Here is a 19,594-nt window from a genome sequence, read left to right on the forward strand (position 1 = left end):
ATATTTTCTAATCAAATTATTTTTTAATCCTATTTGTTTTGATTTAAGCTGGGCATTAAATTGACAACTGTTAATTAACAATGTGACAAACTAATAAAATGAATACATTTTCTGGATAAAAATAAACTCATAATACAATAAATCAGTATATTTTTTATTTGAATTTTATTTTGAATTTTCCATAAGCTTTTTGTGCAAGAGAATTTCAAACATTTTCATTTATATTATTGAATTTTTGGGATCAATTTCAATATTACATTTCTTATAGATGATGAACTCATTTTTGACAGATTAAATAAATATTTAAATGCGAATTTTAAATTTTACATTTGCCTGATATTAAGCACCCTTTTAGCTTTTACAGCCTGGAGTCTGGGCATAAGAGGGACCTCAACTACAACTATACTAACAATGACAGCAGCTGCCACATTTTGTGGCAAGCAAACCAACAACAACAACAACAACAATTTAACCCACATAAAACTCAACAAAACGTAACGAAGATGCGTCTCGAAATGTTGCAAGAATGTGGACTGAGGTGACTAACACATTCTGTTGTTGTGAGGGGGAAGGTTGTGGTCGGGGTTACAACATAAGGTTATCAGTTGGTCTGCGATAAGTACGACAGTTACTCGTTAAATTGAAGTGTCTACGTTTAAGGTACGCTTCTATGTGTCTCTGTGTGTGTGTGTGTTTGTGTGTGTGTGTGTGTGTATGGGAAAGACTATGTTTGTGTGGCTGTGGCCATTAAAGTCCTTGCACACCCGGGTCAGAAGCAGCATTAGCTTTGCTTTATCAAAAGCTCAGCGCATTTTTCTGCTTTTGTGTCTGTGTGTGTGTGTGTGTGTGTGGCATGTTGCAACCGTTGCAACTTATAGCGAATGTAATGGCGCAAAATAGAATTGACAATTTCACAGCTTGATGGGTTATTAGCCATTATATTACTGCTGGCAAGAGCAATAAACGAAGTCCTTCAGGTAGCTATAAAATACAGATTTGTTCTCTTGTTTTACTTTGCTATACCATAAACAATTAGACGAGCTTAAATATAAATTAATGAGAAAATGGAAAAGCTTTTATAGTGTTAAATGACCGTTAAATATTGCTTAAGTGTTTTGTTAAAAACATGTTTAGAAATAAATTCCTAATAATATTAGTTTCTTCAAAATTTGGTGGTCCAGCATATTATATAAAATATTGCGAAAGTCATATATAATTAAAAGTGTTTCCAAAGTTAATCAAATTCCTGAATATCGCCTCATATTATTTATTAATTCACACTTCAACTTATTTTCATTCCATGTATATTTTGAAATAGTTTTTTAATGCTTATCCGATTCAATAAAAATTATTTGCCACTGCACGCGATGCCCTCTCTCTCAGTTCCCACACAAACAGACCCACTTGTTAACTGCTTTCGACCATAACTGGTAAGCCGCTGTGTTAAGCTGAACTGTTTGTGCATTGTCCGGCAGTTTCAGCAAACTTGTCACCCACTGCTATCTAGCCCCACCCACACCGTGCACCACTCTTGTTTTACTGCTTTACTTTACACACACACACACACACACACTTAGCTGCAGAGAGAGAAACTTTTAACTAAGTAACAGTGGCAATAATAAACCGCCAAGTTGGCCAAATGGCCGGACACGTGCCAGGACACTCGGCGCTCGAGGCGCAGCTGTTCGCTTATCGCTTATCTCTGCGCTCCTCTACTCAGCCTTGCTCCTCGCCCCTCAGTGCATTTCGTGCACACTTTTTCTTTGCTCTCCTTCAAATGAAGTAAGGCAACACAAAAGCTGCTTAAATGGCAGAAGCGCACTTCTTAGGCACCGTTGATAGCTAATGTGTCACAGTATTCATACCCCTTGTAATCCTAGCTTAAAATTGGGGGTATGTGACAGGTATATGAAATTATTGCTTAATAGTAATTTTTAATTAATAATTTTGAAAAGAAAATTGATTTAATTTGGTTTAAATAAGAAATGGAATTTTTTATTATAGATAAAAATAAATATACTATAAAAATCGATAGCTGATGGCAGTAAAAGCCACAACTTCAGGTGTGAAGCCTTCCAATATGATATATGATATCCCCTGGTAAATTATTGGTAGACTGTAATGTAATTTGATTAGGAACAGATAAGACGACACCGAAGCTGTAGTCCAAAACGAGTTCTCTTGACAGCACCTCGATAACAGAAGCTTTGCTTTAATCGATTAATTGTATGTATCAGCTCTGTTCAGGGTATCTCCTAGTCGAGCTCTCTCGCCTACAACATTCTTATTTGTTTTTTGTTCTTCTTGTGAGTGTGTGCCTTCTTCCATTGTGTGTTGTCTCCCATTGCAGCAGCTGTTACTGCTAGCTAGTTAAGAACGGAATGTGAGAAGCTGAGACGCGTGTGTGTGTGTGTGTGTGTGTGTGTGTGTGTGTGGCTAGTGAATTATTCTAGCATCTTTAGTAAACGTTTAGATGCTTTTAATAGCTCACACACACACAGACAGACTGACACGCTCACTCAAACACACACACACACACATATCTACTCACCGGTTGCTACGTGTTTGTTATAATCTCTCTTTTATTCTTCGGCGACTGCCTTGGCCAGACATTTCTTTAATTATCCAATTACAAAGGCACCTAGGAAAAAAAATAAAGCAGATGGAGAGATGGAGATGGGGAAAGAGACGACGAAGACGACGACGACGACGACAGCTTGAGGCTGTCTCTGCCCTACCCAACACCAGTTCGCCCCTCTCTCGCACACATTTAATGTCCTTGCACAATTCTTTTCAAGCTGTGCACTTAAGGACTCGTTGTGTGTGTGTGTGTGTGTGTGTATTTTTACGAGCTTACTCGTATTTAGTTGGGCAGCTGCTCAAGTGCTTCTCGATATCTGTTAAGTTTTTGCCGTACATATTGCAAAACGCTGATGGCACTAGCCAATAAATTGACCAATAAACTCTCGGCTAAGCATCGATGCTAATAATAAATGAGCCTCAAATCCAAATTAGTTTTGTATGCTGCAATCATCTTCATCAGGATGAACAGGCTGTTAAACTCTTATGCCAACACATCGTAATCCATGGTCTCAGAAGTCAACTGCTGCATTGCTGCACCGAGAGAATTTAATGCCGTAAATTGACTGCGTGAAATGAGGTTAATGCTCAATAATGCATGCGAGTAAATGCTAAAAGCCGCCTGAGCTTTGAGCCGGGCCAACAGCCAACAGCCCACAGCCAACAGTCAACAGTTCCCAGCCCCAGTTGCTGCCCCCGTCGTCCTGGCCAGTGCTTGATCCTTTGACTGCAGTTATTACTGCTGCTGTTGCTGTTGCTGTTGCTGTTGCTGCTACTCGCATGACTGGATTGATGGGCGTGGCATGAGGCGTGGCGTGCCGTGCCGTGCCGTGGTTATCGATGCATTGACACAAATGTTTGCAAGCACACCATTCTTTTTTTACTCGCCTTCTCGCATCCACTGCTTGAAAAAATATATGCACACACATTTAAACGTCAGCGTAAAGGATTTTTACGTCGATTACTTTTGCCTGTTAACAGGGCTATCATCTACAGTGGCTTATGTTGGGAGCATATTTTCAATATCTGACAAGCAGCGTTATCCACTATTCGAAAATTTCAGGTAAATACAAATTTTTCATTATAATAAAAGATTGAGAAAAGCTTGTCACAATACCAAAGAAAAGCAAGACAAGAAATCATTAATGGTTTTATAATTAATTTAAATGTATTTATTATTTCCATGGAAATATTTTCATATGTTTTTAAAACTCTTTACTATTTCTTCAAGCAGGACAAGTCACATACATATATATTGTCTTGTGCGTTTCTATCTGATTGTCAAAATTGGCAAATTTAAAATATATATTCGCAGACAACATTTAATTTGTTTTTATAGCTTCACAGTCGATGAAAATATATCTTGACTTCACACTTCTCTTAGGAGAAAATGAGCTAGAGATCTCAGAGATTATGTAATTTATTTGGTCGGTCGCAAAAGCGTTAAAGGGAAAAATTATTTATCTTTTATGATAACTCTTCAAGTTAAATGTTTAATATCTCGAATATTGTATTTAAAATCAGTCTACAAGTTTTCAAAACGATTTTTTAAAGTGACACATTAAATTACATAAAATAAAAAGGGAGTAATTAAGTTACAAACTTTGACAAAACAAATTAAAATAAAGAATAAATTTAATCTGAGGTTTTCAACATGTAAAACTGTCCAAAATTGTTTACACAGCAAAAAATGCTTAACCATCAATTAATTAAATCAAAATTTATTTAAAAAGCTTGCTGCAAAAAGGGTAAGTGTTAGTTGTTCACTCAAGACTTGAATACTGATTTTTTTTTGCTTCTTCAGTCAGTTTGCTGGCTGCTGGTGGCATGCACCGTGCTGTCTGGCAACTTGCAGCAATGCCCAGAAGCAAAAAGTAAATCATGAAAAATGATTAATAAAGCAGCTTAAAACTGCATCATAACTGTAAATTTATATCGGCTCTTTGGTCGATATATATTTATATGTGTGTGTGTATATATATATATATATATATATATATATATGTAGAGCATACTGTGCAGTTGCTGGAAAATTAAGCAATTTGTAGGTCAGGGGGTCGTCCATAAGTTGCACTCAGTCTGCCATGACGCCATGTATCTGAATACATATACATATGCAATATGTATTTGGACGAAATAATGTCCTGCAAATTGTGCACATTTTTCAATTTAATGAGGTGCTTATTTTAAACTTTACACATGCATGCACGCAACTAGGAAATGGGGAAGACCAGAGAGCACTGAGCTCGAGTCGAAGGACTCGGTTTCAAATGGATGAACAGCAGCTCATCGAAATGGGAATGACGTCGATACTGGCCCGGCAACGTTAATGTAAATCTGTGTGTGTGTGTGTGTGTGTGTGTATGTATGAGTGTGTGCGTGTGTGTGTGCGTGACTGTGTGCTTGCGTCCAAGGCCATTAAAATGCTAAATTGTTGCTAGCCACAGCCAAAGTGGTTGAGAGAGTGAGACAGGAATGGCTTAATTTTTTGTTGGGTGTGATTTCTGCTCACATTGCCAGAGATTACTCATACGCAGCGTGCTGCAACGATAGTCAGAGCAGTGTCTATCTCTTCCTCTGCATGCTAGTCAGTGTTCAGTGGGTGGCATGGGTGACTTAATTTCTTGGCTAACACATCATTATGCTTATCGCTGGCAACGAGTCCTCGACGGCAGTGAGTGCTTGCTGCCCGGACACGCGGCTATCCTCAGTTGCTGTTTCAGTCTCTGTCTCTGTCTCTGTCTCCGCACATCATCTGTCAAGTGGCTGCTAAATGCCACAGAGCGCAGTATCCGAAAACTATGTAAAACTTGTTTGCCAACAGTTTTTGAAGACTGACTGTCTCGAGGGGCAGCCGCATGTCACTCTAAAGTGGCATGTGGGGATGGGGGTGCTGGGGCAGCGTAACTGATATGTTTTGCGATGAGGATGTGCAACAGTCGTTGAATGTCCCTTTTAAGCATAAATGCTAGCATTCTGAGTGAGTTGAGTGAGTACTGCTGCTCTGTATATTGAGAAACTTTTCTGTGTCAAGGTTCATTATTGTTGAAATAACGAAAAATGTCAACTTTTGTTTCGAGTTGATGACGAAAACTACAATCTTATTTAGCTTGAGGATATTTGAAACCTAAAAATACAAAATGTCAACGTTTGATGAAAAGCTGCAGCTAAAATGAAATTGTGGTCGACAATGGGTAAAAGAAGTTTTCTATTTAACATTTCAGATGGAAATACATCATTATCATCACGTAAATTTAAATATAATCCAAGCGAGTTTATTTGATAAAATGTCTTTATAGTCCAAATAATTTTATACAATTTATTAAATATATGTTTATTTAACAATGATAGCAAACCCGAGCTCTAAACCTAAAAATGATGGAATGTTTTTTTTAAATTATATTCTTCGACAATGTAATTTTAATTGTATTCGGATTCATAGTCGTCTTTGCCATATTATTTCGGAAATAATAAAATCATTTAAAGTAGTTTAAATATTTGAATATACATTGGCTGTACTCATTGAAAACAGCTCTGGCCTTAACATATCCAGTGAATTTCAACTTTGGTTAGCTGCAATTTACAGAAACCGACAGGCAGACAGACAGACAGACAGACAGACCGACGCATTTTTCAACTGTCAGACCCTGGGGTTGCAAAAACCTCAGCCAGAGCGTCGGGCAACAAAGTGTTAATGAGCACAAAACCAACAACAACATTAACACACACAAGCACACACACAAGCACACACACAGACATACCTCAATATATTGCGTGTTTTAATTTTTTTCTCACTTCTCATTTGCCAGACGCGGCGTATGCGTAACTTTTCATTTATGTGTTGCTTGTAATGACAACGGCTCGTTGGGATTCTCGACTGTCTGTCTGCAATGTTTTTGCAGCAGATTTTTATTTCGGCCACTTGACGTACAACAGCCACTCTCATCTCGACTGGCGTCAGATAAAAGATGTAAAAAAAACACAAATTAAATTAAAATTTTAATTAAAACAAGCACTTGTCTTTGCTGCACTGCTGATCTCTTATGCAAATATCAAGCACACACTTTAAGCCGCCAACTTTAATGAGCACTCCGCGTGACACTAAGTTGTTTTCTGCAGAATGCACTCCCTTCAACTCACTGAGTCAAATGTCATCTAGGCAAAAAAAAGAAGAAAAAAAAAGAAAGAAAAGGAAAAAGTTTTTGACGCTGTTTTGCTTAAATCAAGAAGCAACTTCTTGATACTGCACCCTCTGATTACTGTGGCTTCTCTTGCATTGTCTGCGCTGTGCCTTTGGCTGCCAGCTGGCATTGTGTTTTATTTGGCTCAGTTGGGGCTGGTTGGGTTGGTTGTTTTTATTTTATGGCTGGCTGTCGCTGACGTTGAAGTGTTGCGAGTGCAAAATGAGTTGAAAAGGTAATTTATAAAAGTGTTCAGCAGCGAGCAGCAGCCTCAGAAGGCAGCAACAAAAGATAATACAATTCGACACACACACACAATGGTCTCAGAGTCCATAAATGTTGCACAGATTCTATGAAAACTCATTTGGGAAATTACTTAGAAGAAAATAATTCTTTGCTTGAAATCAACAAATTATTCGAAGTCATTAGATTTTGTTTGATAAAGTGAAAGAAACCTCAATTTATAATTCATTAAAAATTTGGAAATTATTTCTAAGAAATTATTATTATTCATTATTATTATTATTCAAACAGCGGTTCGACGAAATAAAATAATATTCGATATATATATATATATATTATATAAAGTGTGGACAGTTTTTAATTCACATTAAATCGGTAACTTAAATCTACATTTGCAAACCATAAAATGATAGTTCTCTCCATGGTGACAGTGTTAAGCGCCGCGTTTCATGTGATTTAATGCCATTATTAAGGCCAATTATTAAGAGCTGAAACTGTGCAAAAGAGCTCTCGAGTTCTCAGTTCGCATTAAGCTGAGTAACTTCAGGCATTTTAAATATAAATATGTGAAGTTTTTGGTTAACTTAACTGTCTTTAGATAGAATCTGAACCCTATTTGAGCGTCTGACACTCAACATTAAGATCAAGGACTGTAATTATCAGTTTATAATATTCATTCATTCATTCACTAATTGTTAATATTTACAAATTGTATAATTGTGTTATTAAAATTTAAGCAAGTAATAAAAAGTGAGTATTATACGTATATCTATGCATATATTTACGTTAGATGTTAAGAGTACTCAAATATTTTCTTCTACATAATTTATTTTAGCAAATCGCCTCGGAGCATCTTTAAGTTGTATTCTCTCAGCTCGTTAAACCATTAACAGACTCGTGCAACATTATTATTATTATCATTATCGTTGTGGAATTCATCGTCATCTGTAGCTGTTAATGAGCCAAAAAGCTGTTTGAAAAGACAGGAGGACCTCCTCACAGCAGGACGCCGCAAAGAAGATAGGACCTCGAGCAATTTTCAAGCTCATAAATTATATTTCAATAAATTTATGTTACACTTTCATTGGCTTTTCACTTTCAAGTGTATTTCAAGGGTGAATTATATGAAATGTATTATTTCCACTGAATCGTATTAAAGTCAATGGAGAAATCAAATAAGTAGCAGCAGTAGCAGGAAATCAAACTACACATTTATTATAAAAAAAAATTATAGAATAATTGAATTGATTTCTCTCGATGCCCTATCCCTTCTACCCTCTTCCCACTTCCCTCTCCCCTCTCTCCCTACCCATCCGCTTAACCGATTTCTCTTCTTTTGTTTCTGCTTGCCAATTTCTGGCCAGCGAAATGAAAATTGAAAATTGAATATTTCCGGCGACACAATCGAAGCAAAGCAGTTTTGTTTTGCCCTTTACCTCCCCCACGATGCGACCTCTGATGCATTTTGAGTTTGTTTTTTTTATTTTCTTTTTATGTGCGCTTGGAATTGAAAATCGCATTGCTTAGCAGCAGGGAGGGGGGTGGTAGAAATATGGCAGCAAACGGAAACGGAAATAAGCCAAGCGCCTTTTGTGCTCTCAACGCTTTCAAGGATGGCAAGCCAAAAGATTTGTGCGGCAAGGCACTCCTTTCAAATTCGCAATCGGATTCGAGACGGGTTTGATTTCACTTCACAGGGGTTCCTAATCTATCAGACTTAAGCCCAAGATATTTTCAAGGTTTTCTACTTTGTTTCTGGTATATACTTAGTACAAACTGCTGGTATTTAAATAAATATGTTCTACTCTATTAGCTCCACCTCCAATGCTTGTGGGGTTCACTTATACAAGATTTGTTTGAAAGTTATTTTTCTTTCGCTGACACGATCTCTCTCATCGACAACTATATTCATCCTGATAGTTTTTGAAGAGGACTTTAATATTTTTCTATTTGTTTTTTTAATGTTAATCAATAGTCCTGTTTCTTGGGAGCTCAAAAACAAGAGTGATCAATTTTGTATAACCTTTAATAAGTTGCACAATGTTTTCCATCATTTATATTTGGATAAATAAATTAATATAAAATAATTAGTAAATTCTTTGAGTGTTCTTTTCTCTCTCTCACTCTCTCGCTATCTTTATATGTTAACTTGACCATTTCAAGTGTCAGCTAACTTGTGTTTTTAGTGTGTTGATCAATGTTTTCAATACAAAAGAATTCGATTAATTCTTTGAGTGCTTCTTGTTTTTCTCTTTTCACTCTCACTCTCTCTCTCCCCATCTCTTTCTCTGTGTCTGTCTCTTTCTGTTAACTTGACCATTTCAATTATCAGCCAGTTTGCCATAAATTTGCCAGTGAATTCAAATGGGCGCATTTGATAACACGAAAAGCGCCACAAAGTCGCTTGTTTACACTCGCCATGCAATCCTGACCCATTGAACCACCCATGCCACCGCCACACACACACACACACACACACACATATATATATATATATATATATAGAGACCCAATCAGTGCTGTTGGCCACAGCTGCGCTCGTCGCCTGTAATCCCGTAGCTGGCCGGTTTTGTGCTGGCTGCACTTGTAATGCGGCTTAAAAGGGAACACCATTTTATGGCATATACCCATCTGGGGGCATTTCCATTTCCATTTCCATTTGGTTTTTCTTTTCTGTTTCTGTGTGTTACCCTTGGCCACTTTTCGCGCGCATTTTGAATACATTTTTGAATCAGTGTCGAGGCTGTTTACTTTTTATGCCACTTTTTTGTACAGCTCCAGATCCAGCTACAGCACCAGCTTCAGTGGCGACTCCATTCGGCGTCGTCGTTGTCGGCAGCAACAGACATCGTTGTTGTCGTTGTATTTTATGCGATTTGTGTACTTCCGGCTTAGTGGATCACAGTTGGGAGTGGAGCTGTTGCATATGTATGTGTGGGTGTATGTGTGTGTGTGTGTGTGTTGCCAATCCCAAAACGAGTCACATCCTTTGGACACTGGGCACTCTGATGTTTTCTTTGCCCGCCTGTTTTTAATTGCACGCCCCGCTCAAATAGGATTTGTGCATTGTTTTCTGTGGTGGATTTTATACATACACATTACAATTCCCGCTCCCCGCTTCCCGCTTACTGCTCTTCCCTCACCATTCATTTATTTTGTTGCTGCTGCATTAAATGAAATCTTAGAGCTGCATTTTTTGTGCCCAACACTTTTGGTTGCATTTAAATGTCAGTTTAATTCAATACCCAGAACGAGTCTCTAATGCGACTCAACGAACAATGGAGCAGAGCGGAAAGGGGATGGGGTGTTTCGGCTATTGTTGCAAGTTGCAACTGTAATTAAATTGTGGTCAAAGTGTGCCCAGCGTGGCAGATACTTTTTGTACATGCTTAGTCAATCTGAATGGATGCATTTGAGCAGTCCGACTTTGTTTAAGGATACTTTGAAAACTGATTTGGCATCTAGTTCAATACACACAAAATCATATAGAAATTTTAATTGTTATCCATCAACTTTGTAGCAACTTCGACGATAGTAAAATGGTAATTGTTGAACCCATTAAAAATGGTTAAAAAGCGTATAATTGTTTTGTGCAATAGTGTGAAACAGGCAGAAGGAAGCATATCCGACCCCATAAGGTGTATATATTCTTGATCAGGATCAGCAGACGAGTCGATGTAACCATATCCGTCTGTTTATCTTTTTGAATATGCGGATCTTAGTGACAATAAGAGCAAGATACTTCAAATCAGATTAAGATTATTTCATTTTATCGATAGCTCAATTTAAATATATTGTACATTAATCGGATTAGGAATAGCTATATACTCTTTTATCGATCTTATTAACTGCTGGGTTGAGGGTATTTCATAGTCGAGTCACATTCGACTACAGCATTCTGAAGTGATTTATTTGAATGAAACTTAAAGAGTATCAATAACACTTATTTAAATGGATTGCTCAACTCTTCTCACGATAACTTCATGAATCACTTATTAATTGATATGCTATAAACAAATATAATATATATATATATATTTATATATAGAAAAATATGCGAATAAGTGAAAAAGCAAAGTTTGAATGAATATAAAATGTTTATTTTGATATGGCTTTCGATGGAGAGCAGCGCTCAATGCTGATTCAACCTCAATAAATGGCAACCGCTTTAATGTTGTTGTTTTTTGCAGTGGTTGTTGGTGTTGTGGTTGTTGTCGCAGCACAGGAGGCAAATTGACAAAAGGACAAATGAAAGTCAAACGCGCTGAGCCGTGAAAACAATGAAAATTGAAATCCAATAAGAAACTAGCAATAAATTAATTTTAAATTTAATTAAAAGCCGAAGCGCTTTGGCGAGGTGAATAAAGGGGAAGTGGGGCAACGTTATGTTGTGCGGAGTGTGGGGCAGGAATTCTTATACATATATTGTTTGGGTAGTGGGGGGATCGCACCTGCACCACAGCGTTCAGTGGGCGTGTCGAGCTCAATTATGAACAACACGGCATGCAAAATAATTTGCATGTAAATATTTAAAATGCCGCTGACGTGGTGGCAAACTCATTTGTTTGCAACAACAACAACACACACACACAAACAAACACACGCACATACGTATGTGGCATTTAAGCAGCGCAATGTATACATGGAAATGTAAATATATACACGTGTTTACAGAGCAGAGCAGAGCAATGGGGGAAGGCAAAGTAGAAGAAAGATGATGTTTTTTAGGGGAAAGAAAATAACTTGAATAATATGCGCAAATACTCCGAGTATACATATATATATATATATGTGTGTGTGAGGTGTGTATATAATTACAAAGCACACACACAAAAACACAACACAAAATGTCTGCATAAATATTTATTGTGTGTTCAATTTGTATTGCCAACGGCAATCGTTCTTTCTCCCTTTGTCCACACACGGCGTATGAGTGATTTTTGTTTGGATTTTGATTCACAGACAGCACATAAGCAGGAGTCAGCTTTAATATATAGATATATGTAATTTATTTGTGGTTAATCGGGCTGTGGTCACTGTTGCATTGTAATTATTATTTTAAAAACGATTTCTTATGTAATTTATTGTAAATAATTTATTTAATTCAATTTTGGCAACAACTGCCTTTGATTCGTTTTTGACATGCCAAATTAGATGCCAATTTGCTTAAATTATTGTTGTAAAAATAATGTAAATGATTGCAAATATGACTAATTAAATCTGTAAATAATTCCAGTGGAAATAATTGAAATAGACGTGCTCAATTAAGCAAAAGCAAATTTTCACATATACAATTATTTTACTATTAGTTCAACTAAAATAATATGTATTATCTGGCATTTTCTATTATGGAGCTAATAGAAAATCGGATTTTCTTAACTTTTTGAAACCTAAATTAAATTATTAATTTAACTTGTCTTTGCTCTGACTTCTTCACACTCACTAAGAGTTCTTACTGGCTTGAAGAATGTGTAACTTCTGTGAAAAATTGTGAAAAACTAGCAGCCTGATTGTCATTAAATATAACTTTTTTTTTTATAACTTTTATGCCAATTTCCTTTCACATGATGCACAAAATAAAGGCCAGTTTAATATGCTTAATAAAATAAAAATAAGTGCAAAAGCACTTTGTTTTATACGAAGCCATAAACTTTATGCATCCAGATTCCCGTGACTCTGCCACATATAACACAAAGCAAAATTAAATAAAAGGCCGACTAAGAACACCAAAAAAAAAAAAAAGACAGAAACAGCAACTGAAGCAGGTACAACAAAAAAAGGAAACAGAAACAGAAGCAGAAGCAGGAACAGATGATGTATAAAAACGTCAACGGCGACATGGAAAAGTTGTAAGTGTCAGTTCAAATAGCAGTTGTGGGACAGAGTGCAAGGGAGGGGGTGAAGGGGCACATTTAGTGTACGGTGTTAAAACATAAAAAAGAGGCAAGAATTTTTGGCGGCAACATTCGGTGCTGTTTTTGACACCTGCGCACACTGTTTGTGCCACCACCCCCCTCGAAGACGGGAAATGAGAAAATAAGCAGCGGCAGACGAGCAAAAGGTGGTAAAAATGAGAGGGCCGTGTGTGGGGAGGTGGGGTGGGGGGTGGTTGGCGGCGAAAGCACGGGGTTCACTGATAGCTGTGACGATAAAAGAACCCAAGTTGGACAGCATTTTAAAGTCGCCTTTAACTTTTTACGTTTGTGCAGCGAATCGAGCGAAATGTTTCCAAATTGCCCGTCTAATTGGCATGCAAAGGTCGTCTGCAGGTCACTGAGTGCCCCGCGCCAATTGTGGCACTCGCCACCACTTGGCATCTTTGCTTGCAACGAATCCTTGTTAAGGTTCCATTCCCAAAAAGTTATTTCTCATCTGTAACTGTGACTTATCTGAGCTGAAGAGCTTTTAAGACAATTAAGCATTAGCAGTTATAAATACGAAATGTATTTATTATTTTTAAGTCTCTCTTTCTCTCTCTCACCCTTTTTCTCTCTCTTGCATTATCTTACTTAACTATCAGTTGCCTGCTTACTTAACTATCTATCTGTAGTGCAAATCAAAACACAGACGCAGCTTTTGCACCTGTCTCATTCTACTACGCAAAGAGAATTATCTGGCAGCAAGCAGCACGTGCTGTCGGCCGAACAGCTGTTGGCACGTAAACAAACCCCATATGATGCAGAGAGTCGATAACAATGTTTTGGCTCTCTTTGCTCTCATGCAGAGCTTTCACGCGCTCAGATAACTTGAACCGTTTCGCTCAGCGCTGAGGAATAACTTCACTTTCATTTTACAGTTACAGCAGTGATAGCTTTTCGGCTGTCGCGTTCAGTTTGCCGTTGCAAGCCAAAGCTTAAGGTCGTCGTGTGCTTATTATTATTATCATTTTACGCTTGTCAAATTGCTGCCCTCGCACATTGTTAAAGCTTCGAGCAGGTCGCGACGCGCGCTCAGTCCTTGTGCAAACGGCGGCACGACAGCACAGTCTCCTATTCCTCTGCGTCCGGCTAATCATTGTGCAAACCAAAAAAAAAAAAACAAATAAAATACATTCTGTAAGTCGCCAGTCGTCGCATTGTGTAATGATTTGCCATGTTTTGTTTAAAAAATTAATGTTAATGTAAAAACAAATGACAAATAATTCAGCTAAAGTGTTTGCGTGTGCCTCATTCATCAATCGCCAGATGCAAATTCGTAATTTGTGTTTCACTTGACTTGATTTGTTTTTATATTGCTTATATTCGCCACATGCACTGCATCCCTGAAGTGTGTCCTGTTTTGATGTTTTTGTTTTTTATTGCCACGTTCGCTTTTAGACCCTTTTTCATCCTTTTCGTCCTCCCCTCGAGGGTCCTCTAACTTTTGCATAAATTATTCTGTTGCTGCAATAAAAACCGATGGCAAACATTAATCGGGCCACTTTTGTAATTATTTTTGCATCGTTTGTATTTTTTTACTAGTGACAGAATTACGTAGCTATTTTTTAACATATGTCCAAAAATAATACTATGTTGGTTTGATGCAAATAACTGTTCAGCTGGATTACTAAAAAAACATACTCATTATTCATTTAAGTGCAGAAAAATGCAAATACAAGAAGAAATTGTGTCTTTGTTTAAAATATAAGCAGTAAATGAATTTGTTTGTATATTAAACAAATTACCCAAAATTGCCTTCCTAATAAACAAATATGAGTTTTTAATTTTTACAATATTTCGCACGTAATATCAGCTTTTAACTGTTGCGGTTTATATCTTACCACCAAATAATGTTATTTTTGTATATTGTCTATTTTATGCTCTGGAAATCTTTTTCTTTATTTAACTCTCACCAGAAATAAATGTGATTTTTTATATTTTTTAAAAATATTCAAAAAGTCTAAGGTATATATTAAGCAATTAATATACACTCCAGAATATGCAGTTTTTATATCTGAAGCTCAAGTGTAATAAATACTTTCAAGGAGGTCATCATTAATTATCTATATCTATTGGATTTAGATGTCTTTCTAAAAAAAATGGTCGCATCTTGAATGTTTTTGAACGGCACTCAAATAAATGTCTTTTTGCTTGTGAATGTAATAAATTAATGTAGAATGCTTGTGGTATAATGTATAATAAACCATCTCATTGCGAACCATCAGTCAACTTTCTCGAGTTCCACTCGAGATCCAGTATAAAAATGACAGCCATTGCTCAGTTCAGTTCAGTTCAGTTCCGTTCAGTTCAGTTCAGCTCTGGCAGTGTCCTTCAATCATTCCCTCATTCAGTTTGCCACATCATTCTTCATTAGAGCAACGACATGTCAAGGACTTTTAGCTGCCGCACAATTTTTGGCCGCTTTTTGATATTTTCTCAGTTGCAAATATAAAATGCTATATATATGGGTGGGTGCAAAAAAAAAAAAAAATGAAAAAATGTAGGAAAAAAACTGCAATGCAAAGCGCAAAAATGTGAACCAACAAAAATCTGTGTAGCATGCGGCAGGCAAACGGTGCGCTCTAGAGCTTGAAAAATTGCAACAATTAGTGTGCCTGGGGGTCAACTAACGAACCAAACCAAAGCAAACCAAACTGGCCAACGAATCCTGCTAAAACCAACTTGTGCACACCCAAGAAATATGTGACACCTATTTTTTGGCCGCCCTTAATTTTTTTTGCTGTGCGGCAGATGCTAACCAGAAAGTATTATTTTTTTTTGTTGTTGTTAGAGAGAATGTCTGATAGTAAAGTTGGGCTAAAGAGTGAGAATTTGTTGCAATTAAAGTTAATCTTAAAGACCCCATAAATAATAAAATAAATGTTGGGCTCTGCACTTTCAGTTTTCCAAAGTATTTAAATAAAATAATTGAATATTCAAACTCATCCTCTTCGCAGATAATATCTCAAAATATCCAGCTAAATGTCACAATATTTTTTTGTAACAATTACAATGACCCATTTTATGTAATTAATTGCTTAACAATTAATAACAAATATTGCACATCGAATAATATTAGGGATTGTGAAATCAACTTTTTGCATATTATATATTCATAACAATGCAATGTTATTATTTTTTCTGATAGCATTATTTCTGGCATTTTATTACACGCATTAATTGCGCAATTGCGAAATGCAACAATAAGCGAGAAGGTGGACGCAGTCAAATACATAAATTATAATTGTGAAAAATACGAAGCATTTAAAGTGTCAAGTGCGAAGTGAGAAAGTGAGAAATGAGCCACTGCAATTGGCCACACAATCGGAATCTGTATCAGCACCAGAACCAGAACCAGAAGCAGAATCGCAATCGGAATCTGCTGCTACAACAAAGGCAAAGGAAACCGTTACAGATGCAGAATCAACAAGCGAACCACAGTGAAAGGAGCAACCAAGGATCAACCAGAATCGCCAGGCCGATGAGGCAGAACAATAGCGCTGCCGGTGCAGCTTACAGCTGCGGATTTGGTTTGCGGACGCAGTCCTTGCTGCTACTGCTGCTGCTCATTGGACTCCAGCTGCTGGCGGAGACACAGTCAACGCCATCGCCCTCATCCATGCAATCGCCACAAAAGAGAGGTAATCACAACGACTTCTCATCTAAGTTTTCCTTTCTTTTCCTTTTCTTTCTCGATACAATTTTGCAGTGGGTATTTTCATTTTAATTCTGCTCCAAACTCAGCAGTTAATGAGTGTTATCAAAAATCCTACAATTGTAATCAATATCTGATAAGTATCTCATAAATATTGCCCCCATGGGAACCTTCGTCCATTAATCTCAAAATTATTAATTTATTTTCTTTTATTTTCCTTATACGCTTTCGAAGAGGGAATTCGAAGAGGGAATTTTTATTTTAATGCGTTAATGAGTGTTATCATAGACCAAAAATTGTGGCTAAAAGTGATCAACATCTGATAAGTATATCATATATGATCGGTAAGCAGTTTAAGCCTACTCTGGCTATAGAGTATCTATGTAGTTCAGCTTCTCAACAAAAGATGGCTGTTTCAATTCTGTTGTATTATTCCTGTTGCTGGCGGGCAACGGCGTCGCCGTTTCCATTGTGGCTCGTGGAAATGGCAAATAAATGTCAAATAACAGTGGCAAGCACCGCAACTGTCCCGCTACTTGCTCCTACTGCTTCTGCACACATGTTTCGAGATATTGGCCATTGTTGTGTATGCTTTTGTGGGTGTTTATGGGGCATGGTGGGTAAATAGGCAAAAGACGTCAGCACAAAAGCGCACCACGTTGCGTATACGCGATGTTGTTATAGTTATTGTTGTCGTTTGCCCATGCCCAGGCAGCTCCAAACTGCCGCTGACATCTTGGGCTTGCCTTTGATATTAACCCATCCAGCGGTTTGAGGGGGGCACAGGAGAGTTGGTAGCATTTTATTAACATTGCATTGCCTTCAACTGACGCTGACATAATAGAAAATTGAATTGCTGCAAGTTGAATGGCAGCAGGGAGGGATGAAGTGGGGGGTTGGTGGATGTTAAGTAGGACTTCGCCATCGACTTGGTGGCGATGCAATTAGGTGAACAGCGTTGAAGGACGCAGGGCATAATTAAGGTCATGGCAAGTAAATTGCATAGCACAGATAATCGCAAATGTTGATGATGATGATGATGTTGTCAGTGTTGTTATTGTTTCTGATGTTGCAAGTGGCACAATTGATCATCAAGTGAATCAGGTTAAGCGATTTAAGTAAATAAGTTAAATTGAAACTGCTGCGGCTAGTTGCAGTGTCAATTTCACTTTTTCCTTTTGTGGAAAATTTAAATAAACCATTGGGGGTTATTTATAACTATAACTGGTGGGAATTAAGTGATAATTAATAATGAATAAATAATATATTTTTTATATATATTATATAGCTAGCCTTAAGCAGATTTTTAAAATATATTTCTAGCTTATTTCTTAATATTGTTCACTTAATATTTACTTCAAAGTGCAAACGAAAGCAAATCAATTTTTTGAGGTATTAGCGGGAAATACATTTAAGCCGCCTAAAGGCGAGTTGAGAATTGTAAAGTGCGAACGTAATTAATATTTTAAGCATGACGCAGCTGAACAATGAGCACAAAATGAATTAATCTAATCGCAACCTTTTCTTTTCTCTAATGTACTTAAAAATAAAAGAGCCCTAATGAATTTGGGCTTGTCACGTTTTACATTCGATGTGGCGAAAAAGAAAAGTTTTCCGCCTACAATATTCAAGTTCTCCGATCTTCAACCTCACACTCAAAACAATATAATCTTTAATTTCCAGTTAGCTCAGAAGTTTCACAAGTGCTTCAGTGCCTAATCCATTTAGTCTCAGATTCACATTCCCCTGGGAAAACAATCTGCACATCTTCATGGTTGGCTTTTGCTTTTGCTTTTGCTTGCTTTGACTACGCATTGAATTTCTTTATTTTTTCAAATATATTTAAGAGATACATTGTAGTAAAATTAAGCGGCATCCAATTACTTAAATTATTCAAAAATCCAGAGAGAGCATTCGAGTTGAGCTGCTACCTTGCCACCTTACCTCACTTCGTGTTGCTAGCTGACCAGAAAGAGTGTAGGGTCCTCCTGGTCCTTCTGTTGTGTCCTGTGTCATTTGTCTTGTGAACTTTATTGAGCTGAACTATATCAACTGGCGATGGTTGCCTGTCCTGTTCTGTGGTCCTGTCGTCCTATTGTCCTTGTGTTTGCTTTCTGTATGGAACTTTTGCTTTCATTCGACGCAGGGGAGCAATATGGTGTTGTCCTAGCTGGGCGGCTGTTTTTTTTCCTGCTGCTGCTGCTGCTTCTGCCACTTGGTCATCTTTGCTGTAAGCCGTGGCAAGAAGTTGACTCCATGACCGTCACAGATGCCGCGACTCGACTCGACTAGACTCGAGTGCTGCCAATTCCAACAACATGCTTCATTTTATTATGCAAGGCATAAGAAAAAAAAGTATCTTACCAAAAACTTGCTGGTGCTTTATACTATAAAGCTATATAGCGAAACAAAATAAGAAAAAAAGACAAACTTGACGCGACATTGTCGTAAATAAGAAGCAAAAACTTTGCCATCTATCTCCCCCCCTCTCTCTCTCTCTCTCTCTCTCTCTCTCTCTCTCTCTCTGTCTCTTTCCGTCTCGCTTCCAGTCCAGCTCTGTCTCTTTGTTGTATTCTGGTATCAGAGAGACAATGCAGAAAAAAAGCATAAAAGAACAACTTGTGAATGAATATGATAAGTTTGTTGTTATTGTTGCCGTCTCACGTCTTATTACTGTTGCTGTTGCTGTTGTTGTTGTTGTGGCTCCTGAGGGAGGGAGGGGTGTGGTGTGGTGTGGATGCCATAAATTTCGTGCTAATCCAATGTGGGCACAGTTTATAGGTGAAGTGAACTTTATGGATACTTGAGCGCAAAGTTGTAGATACTTTATCCTGTTTCTTCATATGCATGAATGTCTCATAGCTTATATGCGAGACGATGTGCGTCTGTGTGTGTGTGCGGGTGTGTGTGTGGGTGTGTGTGCGGGTGTGGATGGCTGTGGGTGTGTGTTTCTGTGTGTGTTGTTGTATGTCGTTTGAAAGTTTTATGGCTTGTGAAGCATGAAATGTGCAACAAAT

At 37.5% G+C, this 19,594-nt stretch overlaps 1 protein-coding gene across 1 annotated transcript; it reads left to right on the plus strand.

Annotated features, from left to right (window-relative positions):
• The first annotated feature begins 13,895 nt into the window (after positions 1 to 13,895).
• Positions 13,896 to 18,296, plus strand: LOC6561320 (putative uncharacterized protein DDB_G0288537). The gene is made up of 3 exons (XM_032735632.1): positions 13,896 to 14,059; positions 16,071 to 16,563; positions 18,265 to 18,296. Exons 2-3 carry the CDS (start codon positions 16,221 to 16,223, stop codon positions 18,294 to 18,296), a joined length of 375 nt encoding a protein of 124 aa, XP_032591523.1. The 5' UTR covers positions 13,896 to 14,059; positions 16,071 to 16,220.
• The last annotated feature ends 1,298 nt before the right edge of the window (positions 18,297 to 19,594 follow it).

Source organism: Drosophila grimshawi, unplaced genomic scaffold (genome assembly GCF_018153295.1).
Source record: "Drosophila grimshawi isolate 15287-2541.00 unplaced genomic scaffold, ASM1815329v1 contig_1367, whole genome shotgun sequence".
In the NCBI taxonomy this organism is placed as follows: domain Eukaryota; kingdom Metazoa; phylum Arthropoda; class Insecta; order Diptera; family Drosophilidae; genus Drosophila; species Drosophila grimshawi.

Coding starts and splice junctions, on each gene's coding strand:
- LOC6561320 (XM_032735632.1), top strand. CDS start 16,221: ATGAGCCACTGCAATTGGCCACACAATCGGAATCTGTATCAGCACCAG. Junction 16,564..18,264: donor GCAATCGCCACAAAAGAGAG/GTAATCACAACG, acceptor ATTTCCAGTTAG/CTCAGAAGTTTCACAAGTGC.